This window comes from Phoenix dactylifera, chromosome 8 (assembly GCF_051530095.1).
Source record: "Phoenix dactylifera cultivar Ajwa chromosome 8, Ajwa_hap1_PhDact_Kaust_v1.1, whole genome shotgun sequence".
Lineage (NCBI taxonomy): Eukaryota > Viridiplantae > Streptophyta > Magnoliopsida > Arecales > Arecaceae > Phoenix > Phoenix dactylifera.
The window spans coordinates 27,060,635-27,074,762 of NC_143197.1; the positions used below are offsets into that span (position 1 = coordinate 27,060,635).

The window sequence follows — 14,128 nt, forward strand, 5'->3', positions numbered from 1 at the left end:
TCGAGGGCAATCAGGTTTGATTCATCGGTGTGGTCCACGTTTGAAACGTGCGGGCGTTGATTAAATATAAGGACTGGATGCTTTCCGTCTGAACACACTCGATAGGAGTGCTTCTGGACTGCTGGTACTGAGATGATACTGGAGTGACATACTCACACGTGGATAATCACGGATCGGAAAGGTACGAGTGTATTGTCTACATGCATCGGACATTCCTTCATAGGAAAGGGGCTCAGTGGAGGTTGCTATGCGGGTGGGGTTAATTTTTTTTCCTCCTCTTTTTCACCAAAATGAAAGAACAAAAAAAGAGGTTTGCTTCAATTTTTGATATAACTGTTGCGATAGCGGAATTGTGTGCGCCAGAAGAGTTGATTTGTGCAATTGGGACATTGAGGTGACCCGTATCTACTTGGAGAGAGATTCGCTCTCAGACCAACCATTTGCTGATGTTAAATTCTATCCCCTTCTACATGATCGCTGGTGTTTGATATGCTCGCTATATTTTATTAAAATTTTTCATATATATATATATATATATATATATATATATATATAAACTAATAGTGTAGTTGATTGCACGACGTCTTATATGTTGTGGAATTCTACGATAAATATTATATCTGATGGGTTTAAAAAAAGGTTTTGATTGAAGTTTTTTAAAAATAAAAAAGATAAGTTGAATCTATGTATATATAAAAAAATATCCTGTAAATTTCTACCTAGAAGCAATCTTATTAGAAAGATCTTAACCATGGCATGAGAAATCAGCATTACCTATAGAATTTACCCTGACAAATATCGTTAAAGAGTCCAAGCAAATTTAAACTATATTATTGTAAAGTTCATAAATATACATTATTTTGGCAATGCTACTGAAAACTAAGTGATTCCTACCAATACTTGAAGCGAATGGATTATGCTGGATGGTGGAGTGATGGAGTTCTCATGAGATGGAATGAGTCAATTTGATCTGTCCAAACAACTAAAATTTCCAAACCCAGTTTAGAGTCCTTGAACTTGTGGGTGTGGTGTCCTGGCCCATCCATACTCCATCTTTTCTAACTTAAATGTTTTTTTATATTTCACCTAATTACCTGATTATTAGATGTTAATCAAGCAATTACCAAATGTCACAAGCTACAACTTAATAATATATTTCCCTTGACTTGGAAGTAGCCTTATCCTAAGTAATATTTTTTTTTTTTCAAAAATTCAATATATCATGGATGTCTAAATAATCATAGGTTTCGATGGTATTTCTCTCTTTTTTTTTTTTTTTTTTTTTTTTTTTTTAACATGTGCATTTGCACATACAGAGTTACTAGCTAAATTTAAAATTCTCAACTTCATTGCAAGTGAGGTTGGATTTTGATGAGCTTAAATTTAACCCAAACATAACCTAGTAATGACCTAGTGCTCCAGTCCAATATATATACTATAATAATGGTGCTAGCATCATGTAAGTTTTAAAAGTATTATTTGGATCTAATGGAGCTCTAAGATTCTGAGACTAAAGCAAAATCTAAATAAAATTATGAAACTCCAGCCATTAATACCAACCTTGCGCGATGCATGGAGGTCAATTTTTTTCTCCTCTGCCAACTATTTTTGAAATATAATATAACAAATATAACAAATTATAATAAATAGAATGCTTTAACAGCCACATTTTTATGATACATTAAATAATGAACTTTAATAATAGTCAATAATATTAATATCGGCATAGCTAATATATGTTGTTTATTAAGTAATGAATTTTAATGATGACCGAGCATATCAATTTGGTGTCATTGATACAAGCTTTTATGTGATAAAAAATAAAAAATTCTCTCATGCACGCACTAGTGAAGATCACTTAGGGACTCTTTCTTCTTTTTTTTTGCTTCAAAGACCTCTTTCTTTTTTGCCGAGTGACCTCTGGCACAAATCTTGAATCAGCAACTAAAGAGGCAAGATGTAAAAGGACTTTAACGAATGAAGTCCCTATCATTTCCATTATTTCCAAATAAAGTACATGAGTCCATCTTGTCTCCTTCTCCCAATCCCTATTCTTCTCCTCCTCTAGTAGCCTTTTTCTTTCTCCTCCTCCCATATTCAGTAAAAAGAGAGTGTTTATCAATGCACAACCCATGCCCACAAATACATATATAGCAAACTAGTCATCCAACAACCCAATACACAGTTATAATAGTATCGATGTACAATTTCAGAGCACGATGTTCACACGGTCCATAGTTAGCTAATATATATATGGTAAATTAGTCATCCAGCGATCCAATACATACATCTAGTAATATCGATTTGCAGTTTTCACAATATAGTATTCATTAGTACATAGTTCATAACTTTTTGATATACACTAGACAAATTAGTCATCCAATGATCTAATCTACATATCTAGGTAAACCGATACATAATGATGGAAGGAGGAGAAAAAAGAGGGACATGAGAGCTATGAAATGGACAGATGGATGGAATTATTTTTGTTTCTTTTTGGCAATAATGGAGACAAGAGAGACTCTATTAGTAGGAGCCCGCTTCTTTCTTACTTTTTTTAGTTGCCACTTCAAAATCCATGCCAGAGGTTACGTAGTAAAAGAAATAAGATATGCTCAGAGAAATTTGGTTAACGTGGTGAATGGAAAACTCTATAAAAGCTAAAACTCCATATTTTAGATGTGTCTATATATATATATATATATATATATATATATATATATATATATATATATATATATATATATATATATATATATATATATAAATAGATATAAAACATAAAATGTATGCCAATACGAGGCCTTTTACCGCATTTTCCTAAATCTCTTTCTAATCTCATCTTCGGTGGAGGCTATTTCTCTGTCTTTGGCCTGTAATATAAGACAGGTACTATTGCTCTGTCTTAGGCTTGTAATATTAGCCTAATCAAATTCCGTAAGAAACTTAGCAAAGGCAGAGCCTTTCCTAATTCCTACCTGGCCTTTTCTATCAGTCACAAGATCTGTTTGTAGGATTTTCCTAAAACTAGGCTGCAGAGGACATGTTGCTAAGATACATATGACTCACTAGTTCTTTGTTTGGCTAGAACTTTGTCTTATATTTGAAATATATAAACTTATTGATGTATATTTTTAGCTTTCACTGCAGACGAAAGATGTTAGGTGTTATTTTTTGCTCTGTTTTTTTTAATGGAAAAACAAAGAATTGTTAAAAGATATCCCCTCAGATAGAATTCATCAGTTTGTCCTTAGCAACGCCAATGACATTGGATACCCTCATGGTGCAAGAATCAAAGATTTCTGTGTCACCTAATGAAATGTGAAAGCTTGCTGCTTTGAGTTACTTTTGCCATCAGCTTCGTCAGAGCTTAGATCTCGCAATCAGAATTTTTTTGTCATATCTGTGCATTTTAGTTGGCACTGCAAGTACCAGGGAAATAGATGACGAGCAAGAAAGTGGCCTCATCAACATATCTGAGAACCGTACCAAATTAAGTCGACTTCATTGGGTTAGCTCTCTTGGAATTTAAGTACAAATTATCAAAGCTGGCATGTGGTTAACAGGATCTAATCCAATTCAAACAAATATTACGTGATTTATATCAACTTTCTTTTTTAAAATAAAACATTAAAGTTTTATTACATGTTATATTGGCAACCTCTTGGTTGTTTTTCATGTATTATTAGATAATCATGAAAATATGGTCGTAATGTAGCTTAACAAATCCACTCCCCCCAAAAATTTGATGCTTTGGAGTCCACGACCCACGTACAAAATATTTAGAAAGAAGAAAGTTAATGACATTGGAAGTAGGAAAGTGAGAGATTGACCGGGTGACCCTCAGTCAATTAGTACAGCAAGTCTTGAAAGTAAGAGCGAGAAGGAAGTTTAATTAGGTTAAAAAAGTAGCCTTTTTATATTTTTTTTTGATACGGAGGCAAGGTAAGTCCAAATTGGTCTGACATGACCTAGTGTTGACCCAATTTATTTTTGGGTCAATGAGATGAACAAAAATTGTCCTATTGATGCATCAAGTTTGAGTCGTGCAGTCTTGACTTCTGTGATACTTTATGATTGGGTCTTGCCGAATTTGGTACGTATATTTGAGTTACTTCTTGCCCTCCTTATAGAACCCTTGAGAATAGAGAGGAATTGGGAGATTTCTTGTTATCCCAAAGACATGATAGGGTTTCCATATTGTGAATGTACCCACTAAAATCGCGTGGGTTCCAAAGATCCAAGTCTATCTTAGCCACTAAAATATTTTATCATTTGGTCGATGGAAGGGATGAGAACGCAATTGAGCTCATTATTCTTTATAGCTGCCTAAGAAAACTTCTTTGAAATGTCCGGACGGCAAAGTGTAAGAGGATTATAAACTAGAATGAAGAGCGGCTACAAACATGTAGGTATGTATGTATGTATGTATGAATCTCTCTCTTATATATATATATATATATATATATATATATATATATATATCCACCATTAATGCACTTAATGATGTAATTGTAAGAAAATATAGAGATGATTTAGTTATAACATTGACAAAAGAGGTAACACATGCTCATCTAAGAATCATATTGAATATTGATTTTAAAAAGATAATTGTAGTGATAATTTAATATTTGCTAACTTAAGGATAAAATCACTCTAATATGAGATATATTATGAAGGTAACATATTGTTTAACTATTGAATTTGGTAATTTTGCAGTTATATGTATTTCCTAAAATATAACCTCACAAAAAGAAGGGGACTTATAGTTGCCTAAATGCTATGGATGTAATGTCTTACAACGTTTTTAATTTGTTTATCATGAATAACAATAATGTAAGTTTCTTTTGTTGGGCTTTTCTACGTATGAAACTCAGAGGGCGGCAGCAGTTGTGGTGTGGGCTTTGTGATCAGAGATCAGGAGTGCAGGTTGATTGCAGCCGGAGGACGATGCATATTCGATGAGTCTGTCCTAGTAGCGGAGCTACACGCAGCGTAGGAGGGCTCGTTCATGCCAAAGTGCACTTGGGGGCCCAGTGGATTCTCTTGTAGGGTGATTCGGCCACAGTGATTGAGTGGCTTAGATATGGGCGTGCCAGGCCAGATCTACACCCACCGGTCAGAGATGTATGCCACCTTCTGGAAAGTCTCGACTCCTTCTGGCTCGCACATATATTTCGGAAGGCGAATGGAGCGGCGGACTGAGTTGTCTCCTTCGTAGCTCATCACCCTGGAGCTTTCTTATGGGATGACACTGATTCCATTCCACAAGGCCTAGCTCATGTTCTGTATTCCGACAGCTCGAGGCATACTCATATTCGTGTGTAATGAGATACCAGTTTACCAAAAAAAAAAGAAACAAAAATCTCTATTATATTAGTTTTTACAAGACAAAATAGGAAAACCTCCTACAATGCAAATACAGTTGCCCTCCTATGAGCTCCATCTCTTAAGCTATAACATTTCAATTCGAGCAATTGTTGCACTTATCTTGAGTTTGTTTTCCCACCCATATTACATAACTTAATTTTTATTCGAAGATATTTCATATAAACCTTATGTCTTTTGTAATTGTATATAGAGGTTAATGTGGCATAATAAAGTAACAAGTTGCATATGTGAGAGTACAGAAAAATATATCTTTTGCTCAAATAATATATTTGTCTATTGCCCCAATCAAATTTTGTGTATATTAGAGATAACTCTAATGGAAAGGAGGATTTGTTTGAACCATCAAAGTTTTTTTTGGTATCATTTTGTAAATATAAATGAATTAGGAAGTTTCCTACAAGTATGTGATAGTATAGGATATTCTTTGCAAAAAAAAAACTCTAGTTTCTAAAGGCGTCAATTATAACAACAAAAATGTATAAAATCATGCTAGAAGAAACCAACCACTAGTCCATCTTGCATTACCTTCAGATGTAACAATTGAATAACTTTGAAATGCCAAAGTTCTAGAAAACCCCAAATTATTTATTTAGAAATAATTTATACAACATTGTTTTCTTGAAAACATATTCGACATTGTAAATGTAGATTTCACATCCAATATTCTAAAAGTCATGGTGTGCCCATAGGCCATACTGCAATCATTTTAGGGTGCCATTTAATCAAAATTTGAGTAAATATAGAATGACACTTATTATTATATTCACTACTATTATTAAGCTGATAAGAAATTATGTTTCATTAAAAATGTCTTTCCATCCCCCGAGCAAACATTACTCTTCTTCCTCTACTTTCACTCACTCATTAAAGTTTCCAGGTGTAATCATCAATCTACGTTTGATCAGATATAGAATTTTTGAAATATTATTAATGAATATATTACTAAATACTACTATTGTTGTCATTGTCGTTATATCAAGCTGCACAAGAGGGAAGCCATATATTTCAGTGGCCATGCAAGGGGAAGTATTGACATCTGGGGTCCAGATCAGGTAAGTGCACTTTTTCTTCAGCAAGTACTTTTCTTTCTCCTCTGTTGCTCAAGCAAATACTGGATTGATGATGGTGTTTTTTGGTCGGATGAGGAGGTACATGAACAACACTCCATTACATGTTGCAACATCTCAATGCAGATAATAACTTGTTGAATAGAAGGGCTACGTGTTGAGAGTGCTCCGACAGATGGCAAAACGAATGCGAGTTCTAAGACCATGAATAACACATCTCAGAGTGGCTTACGTTACAACAATATAGCCAGACAAAGCGTGTCATATGCCAAACCCTAAAGACTCTGCTGACCGGCGATGTTCGTCTGTTAGGCAAAAAGTTGTTTCAGAAACAAATTTTAAAAGATTAGTTTCAAATTAAGAAACTAATAAATGACATGCAGACAGAATTTAGAGCCATTCCGATCTGGTATATAGATACAACGCTAGATCCTTTCCAGCTACGATACAGACGGAATCCTAGAGCCTTTCCAATGTGCTTTTTTAACATAATATTTTTTTAATATATAGATAGCTAATATGAAATAAAAATAGAAGTAATCAATTGATATAAAAGATTTAAAAATGTTACTAGGAAGGATCACAACCATCCATCAGCCATGCGTATCACACGTGCCAAGGGCTGGTATCCTTGGGGTTTTTTTTTGTCAAGGCTTGGAGGGACAGAGGGTGCGAAAAAAAACAGGGGGGGAGAGAGAGGAGGGTATCAGCCCACCCACACGAGCGGTTCCTTTTTTTGAACTCTCGGGCATGCATTCCCCGATGCCCACGGACCCGCGTCAATCAGTCTCAAAGTGAGAGAGAGACGTGCTGTTTTCGCTCTCTCGTCCGGGGCTGTTTCCTTTTCTCCCTTGTTCTCTTTTCCACTGGGACGTTTTTTTTTCTTCTTTTTGGGCTCTCCTTCCTTCACCCTCTTCCGCATGCTCTGTTTTTCTTCCACTTGATTCCTGATGGAAAACCTTCGAAGAAAAATCCTTCCTTTCTTCATCTAAACCATCTGGATTGAGGTTGATTTTTTTTTTTTTTTTTTGCTCATCAAAGGTCTCTTCTTTGTGATCAAAATCTCATCTTTTGTCTGCGTCCTTGTGAGTTTTTTGATCCTAGGGTTCTGTTCTCTTCGTGAAATAGAATCAAAACGCTTGTTTTTTCGTTCGCTCGTTTGATTTTGAGGAAAAATGGGCTCCCTGAATCCGAAATCCGCGGCGGAAATGGGCTTCTTCCCTCCTCCTCCGCCGCCGCCGCCGCCGTCGCCGTCTCCTCCGTTCCTTGGTGCTTCGAGTTTCCGCTCGGCGGAGAGGGAATGCCGGCCTTGTGATGTGGGATTTCCATCGGAAGAGAAGCAAGGTGAGGGCTTTCTGGGTTTCGTGGGGGAACAGGGGTCTCCTGGGGCTGAGAAGAGTGGTGGAGGCGGAGAAGACGAAGGTGAGAACGCTGGTGGAAAGAGAGACAACGAAGGTGGGCAGCCGAAGCTCTGCATCAGAGGCCATTGGAGGCCATCGGAGGACGCCAGGCTTCGAGAGCTTGTCGCCCAATATGGCCCCCATAACTGGAACCTCATCGCTGAGAAGCTCGAGGGAAGATCAGGTATTCCATTCTAACAAAAAAGATCGACTTTTTTTTTTCTTCTCCTATTTGGCAATCCTATTCCACGGTCTCGATCACAAAAAGCTGTGTTCTTGATGACGATTGATGAACTCCTGTGCTCCATTTTTGATGATTTTGGCATGGAACAGGGAAGAGTTGCAGGCTGAGATGGTTCAACCAACTGGACCCAAGGATCAACAAGACTTCCTTCACCGAGGAGGAAGAAGAAAGGCTTTTGGCTGCCCATAGGTTCCATGGGAACAAATGGGCTCTCATTGCTAGGTTCTTCCCTGGGAGGACTGATAATGCTGTGAAGAACCATTGGCATGTGATGATGGCAAGGAGGCAGAGGGAGATGTGCAATGGATATAGGAGGAGGAAGCTCTCTCCTCTCAATCCCACCAACCCTTGCGTTCCAATTCTCCCCCGGATGATGGAGTTGGTGGGCGGTGGCAACAACAATGCACACAGTGGGGAGTCCACCGTCACCACCAACAGAGATGAGTCTGCCTCCAGTTCTACTGGCTTGTCCCCGAATTCCTCCAAAAACATGCTCATTCCTGGTTTCCTCAACAGATTTGGACCACCAGAGCTGCCTCAGCACTTTCAGTTCCTCATGGGTATATGCCTCCTCCATCTTTTATTATGGGCTTAATACTATTCCTTTTTCTTTCAGGGCATTAGTTTAATACTGTTGCTGGGCTATTGTTTTTATTTTATTCTTTTATAGAGTTATTTCATAGCTTTTCTTCTTACTTTTACCCTTGTTTCTTAATTTCTTCACCTAACGTTTTCTTTTTGATCTGGTTTGGCTGGTTTACATACACACACAGAGAGAGAAAGGGTACTATACAAAGAGAATACGAATAGAAGCTCAAAAAGACTAGCCTCCCTATGAAAAACTTGACAAAAATATTAACAAATTCTTTCAATAGATATCTTTCTCTAGATTAATTATTCAATCGATTTCTTATTGTTTTTCTTTTGCTTCCTTTTCTCTGGCATCTAAATGTTTTCTTCTTTTCATAAGCTTATGCCTGTATCTACTCCTGGTTTGGTGGTTGAATAATTGGTTCTTGTCTTGCTGGATTTTTATTGAGATTTCTTTTCTTTCATGGGTCTTGCTTTTTTCCCTTTTAAAAGTTGCCAATATCACCAATCTCCTTGCTCACCTAGCTATTATTGTTGATGTTTTCACCTTTGCTTTCTGGCTATTGATTTCCCCACTTAATGGGCTATCATCATCATCATCATCATCATCATTATTATTATTATTATTATTGGTTGCCACTTCGTTTGCAGGCTCGCAAGAAAAGCTGGTGGCCGCAACAAATGGGTGCAATGGGAAATTTGGTACTGCTGCTGGATGCTTTTATCAAAGTGCACCCATGTTGATGACCATGGGTGTTGATCAGGCTGGCCATTCTGAAGCAACTTCTGAGGCTTCAACAACTGAATCAGTGGCTAACCCGAGGAACAATGCCATCATGCATGCTGAAAGAGATAATGATGGAGAGAAGATGACCTTCACCTTCATTGATTTCCTTGGGGTGGGAGCAACATAGAAAGTTTTATCTGGGAAAAGAAAAGGGTTTAAAGTTGATCAACTGAAGCTGTGTTCTGGGAAAATGGGCTCATAGACTATGCACAGAGAATCCAAAAAGAAGGTGAGGAAAGGAACAAGGGAAGAAAAAGAAGAAGAAAGGAGGAGGTAGGTACGAAAGAAGGAAGAGCAAGTTTTTTCTTTTTCAAAATAGTAGCAGAGTTTTGGGGTTAGAAGCCTTGAGGCCTCTGTTTGGCTGTGCTGTTGGCTCTCTAGTATTTTGGCTTTTAGTAACTAGTACTGTAAACCTGTTTCAGTTCCAATCCAGACGATGTCTGTAATCTACAGACTTAACACTATGGCAGGGAGAATATTTTGATTTGCTTTGAGTCAAAAAGATCAAATGATGGTACTGATTTATTAACACTTTTTCTCTCTGAAACATAGTTCCTATAAGGTAAATTTCCTTTTATATCCCAAGTGCCCGTGCTTCTTTTTTTCTTTTTTCTTTTTATTTTTTAAACTTGCAACAAGTTCTTAACTTTGTTTGCAGCTGATACAGCTATTGCATTCTCAATTTCAAGTGCTCTTTGATATGAAATCATAATGAACTTGATTTAGTACTCAAATGCCAATGGATATAGTTAAAAAATTTGTAGTTAGAGTGTCACCCACTTCTTTCTCGATAATATGCAGCTTTGTTTGTTAAAACAGACTTCCTATGTTCTCCATCTGGTAGACCATGAGGTATTGAAGATCCTCTAGTTCAAGATAAATTAAGCATTAGTTTCTGAATGATTTTCTATTTGATCAAACTGTGGCTTCTTTCAGCACTCCAATTTTGCTGCCAAACTTTTTCTCAAAACACAAAAAAGAATGTCTATTGACCGGACCAATTGCTAAATGGGAGTCACATGCAAATAAGACCATCAGAGCATCAAAAAACCGGCGGAATCAAATCAAAGGTTGTTGTAGGGGAGACATCATCAATTGTTAGAATGTATAGAGCGTTGAACATGGTCTTAGAGAATGCATGACTAACTGACAAGGATGTTTGATTAAAATGTACTGTAAGTACTGGATAATCTTGATAGAGTTGATTGACTATGGATTGATTTCCTCGAGCTTATCACTCCAAGATCTTGCATCTCATTATTCTTGTGTCAATGCAATCGGACCTGATCCTTCTAAATTGCTATATAAAAGAGACAATCTAATCAAGCGTCCGTTAAGGTGGATGGATGTGCAGTAAAATTAGGAGCACAATTAAAATTAAGAATTTTAAAAGGTATAAGTAAGGGGAAATTCAGATGGCTTATATCAAAGTGATGTAGGTCTAAGATGTTTGTTTCATGTCCAAAGGAAGAACCAAAAAGAAGAAAGGTTCCTTGATGTCATCTAATAGTAGTGCAATCTAAACATTTCTTAACCAATCATAGCAAATGCATGGTAGGATATAAGTGAATATGCTTATCATCAAATCTTTTTGAACTATACTTGTCGCTTCATATCTACAGATTGATGGCTTCACAAATCCATGGCAACTTACAGAGAAGGTAAATTTGTTGGCTGGAGCCATTGATTCCAGAGAGATTTTTTTGCAGATTGGGAATCATCTTATAAGTCGAAAGGCCTGCTGCATGCTACCTCTTTGGGTGCTGCTTTATGATGGAACAGTGAGCTTCCTGCTTCATATGGTAACACAAAGGATATCTCTTAAACTTTAGACGTAGTCCTCTGACTCCTTGTAAAGCATTCTAATCAGCAAATGTAAACTGAAACAGTGAGCTCCACATCCAACTGTTGGAACTCATCATGACATGAGCCATTGGCATGCTTTAATTAGTCACTGTTTTGTAATACGAGTACCAGCCAACAAGGGTCAATGCCCAAATATAGCAAGGGGTAAAGGAAGGCTTGGCAAGTAAAGGGGCAATCTTTTTGTTTGGTTCTCTTCTCAGGGCTGTTGGTGCTCACAGGGGAGCGCCCGCCTTCAAACACGGTGGTGAGCAGTTGCTGCCGCTGGGTTAAAACCAGAGCAACAAGTTGAAGGGACTGTTAGACAAGGTGGTGAAAAGATGCTCCCTGCGAAAGCCAACCCCACAAGGAAACAAATCAAACTAAAGCACTTTAGGTACAGCTTCTGGGGGAAAACAACATAGCTCTCTCTCTCTCTATCTCTATCTCTATCTCTCTATCTATCTATCTCGTTTCATGAATGGCCATGAATCTTGAAGGTGGTGTCAAACCAGGAACTGGTTGCAGCTTTATAGCTTACAGAAGGGACAAGGAAAACTATAACTCGGTTAAAAAATCAAAAAAAAATCCATTCTGCAAGCAGGGTGGTGAGGACAAATGGGTCGTGATCTTCTTTTTGACCAAGATAATGGTTTTACGTACATATACATCCCTGTAATTTGTCGATATTTTGGCTAAGGTTTATCTAAAACCAGTTTATGTATCTTATCAAGAGGCTTTTAGTTGCCCAAGGAGAAAAGCAATGGTTGATCTTATTCTAATTGGATATATTCTGTTCATTGTTTATTGGCTGAAAGATTCAAATATTATAACAATTTCAGATTTTTCATCTTTGTTAAGTCTACACTTGAATTCATATTGGCATCGGTCATGCAGCAACCGGAATAGGTGATATGTGCAAAAATAAACATATTAAGGGTGAGATAGAGAGAATTTTTGTTTTCCCCAAATTAGAAGGTTATCTTGTTGGGCTCTTTGCGTAACGGAATCTATATAAGATTAGAGATGAAATCAATATTTTGCAGCTTTAGTTGATCACCCTCGCTACCTTGCTGCTTGAGTGTCCATTTTGGGATCACATCTGTTAATTTATTTTATCGTTCTAAATTTTCATTTCGCACTATATATAATGAGTTAGCATCCACTTTGATCTTTTTCTCTGGCATTTTTACCTGAATCATCGTCTACCGGCCATCTAGATGTGTTTCACCTATGGAAGCATGATTTAGAATTGCCATTGTTATAATATTTTGGCAGGCATATAATGTTGCCATGGCAATTTTGATGATTTTGAGCCCCTCCATTATTTTTTATATAGAAAAAATAAAACATAACATCTATTATAGCAATTAGTAATATAAATGTGACCCCAAACACAAACACCATTTTATGTATTAGTATTTTAAATAGAATAATGTTTTCAAAATTCAAATTTTTATAAAAACTTTTCCTTCGAAAAAATGTGTAATTTATACTACTTGAAAAATTATAATTTCCATTTGACGAATAGTGATTTAGTATTAACCTTTAAAGTGATGCTATAACAATCATGTTTTAAGAAATTTGAAACTTTGTGCTGTGAGGCAAATAAATGGTTATTATAGCCGCTGCATCAGTGAACAACAGTTTTAGTGGGGATACCTTGTAATGAAATAACCTTCTTGTTAGGTATTTGTATGGCCTCAATGGCTTCCCCTCCAACACGCTTTCCATGCCTTCTTGCTTGCAATCAATTTGACTGGTGAGACAAACAATGCTATACAAGACAAAGTCCATAACTCCCAGGACAGACTAGTAGGGGAGGAGTTTCTTCATTGTTGATCATTTTCAATGTTTTTAATTCAAAACCGAACTCAAAATTTTGGTTTCATTCGGCTCCTTCATAGAAGATCAATGTATTCCTAAATAAAAAAATTAGATCCATAACATATATGTTAGCTTTTATGTATGAATCCATCCAAAGCTATTTACCTTTTAGACGATTCCTATAGAGGAGGGGGGATTATACTAAATCCATTTAGTCTAGTTACTTTGTTTTCTAAGAAAAAGAATGTGGTCTCCAGCGAGCTGAAACAATATGCTAATAGTTTTAGTAAACCGAGACCATCATTTTACACATGATCTGCCATACTGATCCGTGTCGGTCCAACCTGGGACCGGTACCGGATTAGCGTGAAATTCAGTACTGGTAACTTATTGTTATGGGATCGGTACAGGACCGGTATGAATCAGCGTTGGATCAACGTGGAATCTAAAATTGGTACGGAACCGGTCCGAGCTGCTGCCGGTACGCCGACCGGTACCAATACGGCGAACTTTGATTTTACAGCTATTTGGCTTCAATTTATTTTTTTTATCAAGTTGGTAATATGGTAGCCACCGTGGGGTAATAAAACAATTTTGGTCCTGGCTTTTGTGGAGTAGTTTCAAAACTAACATGAGTTGGCATTTTAGTTTTTCATCTTTCCGTAGTAGCATGCAGGACGATATGTAATAACAAAAAGGGATGTGTGGGGCCTAGATTTTGATGAGAAAGGCAAAGGCGTGGAGTTTTAAAGGTGTTTGATTCTTGAGAAATCTTAGCGGCTTCCTTCGATATTTATCCATCACTAGTTGTGCAACGAGAAGATGGGTATGGGATTTCTCATCTACTTACGTGGAGGCTTCTTTTTAACCTGTACATCTGATAAAAGATGATGTACTGACTGGCTACTTTTTTTTAAAAAAAAAAATCTTCCCAAGATCAAAGAACGGTGTAGAAAAAAAATATAAGGTACTAAAACAA

The 14,128-nt window shown here is 36.9% G+C and overlaps 1 protein-coding gene across 1 annotated transcript; it reads left to right on the top strand.

Annotated features, from left to right (window-relative positions):
- The first annotated feature begins 7,114 nt into the window (after positions 1–7,114).
- Positions 7,115–9,982, top strand: LOC103709098 (uncharacterized). Its single transcript, XM_008794294.6, has 3 exons — positions 7,115–8,042; positions 8,192–8,662; positions 9,345–9,982. Exons 1-3 carry the CDS (start codon positions 7,634–7,636, stop codon positions 9,605–9,607), a joined length of 1,143 nt encoding a protein of 380 aa, XP_008792516.3. The 5' UTR covers positions 7,115–7,633; the 3' UTR covers positions 9,608–9,982.
- The last annotated feature ends 4,146 nt before the right edge of the window (positions 9,983–14,128 follow it).

What these genes read in the sequence shown, in the direction of transcription:
- LOC103709098 (XM_008794294.6), top strand. Translation starts at nt 7,634, where the DNA reads ATGGGCTCCCTGAATCCGAAATCCGCGGCGGAAATGGGCTTCTTCCCT. An exon ending in GAAGCTCGAGGGAAGATCAG is followed by an intron (nt 8,043 to 8,191) that starts GTATTCCATTCT and finishes GGCATGGAACAG; the next exon opens with GGAAGAGTTGCAGGCTGAGA. An exon ending in GCACTTTCAGTTCCTCATGG is followed by an intron (nt 8,663 to 9,344) that starts GTATATGCCTCC and finishes CTTCGTTTGCAG; the next exon opens with GCTCGCAAGAAAAGCTGGTG.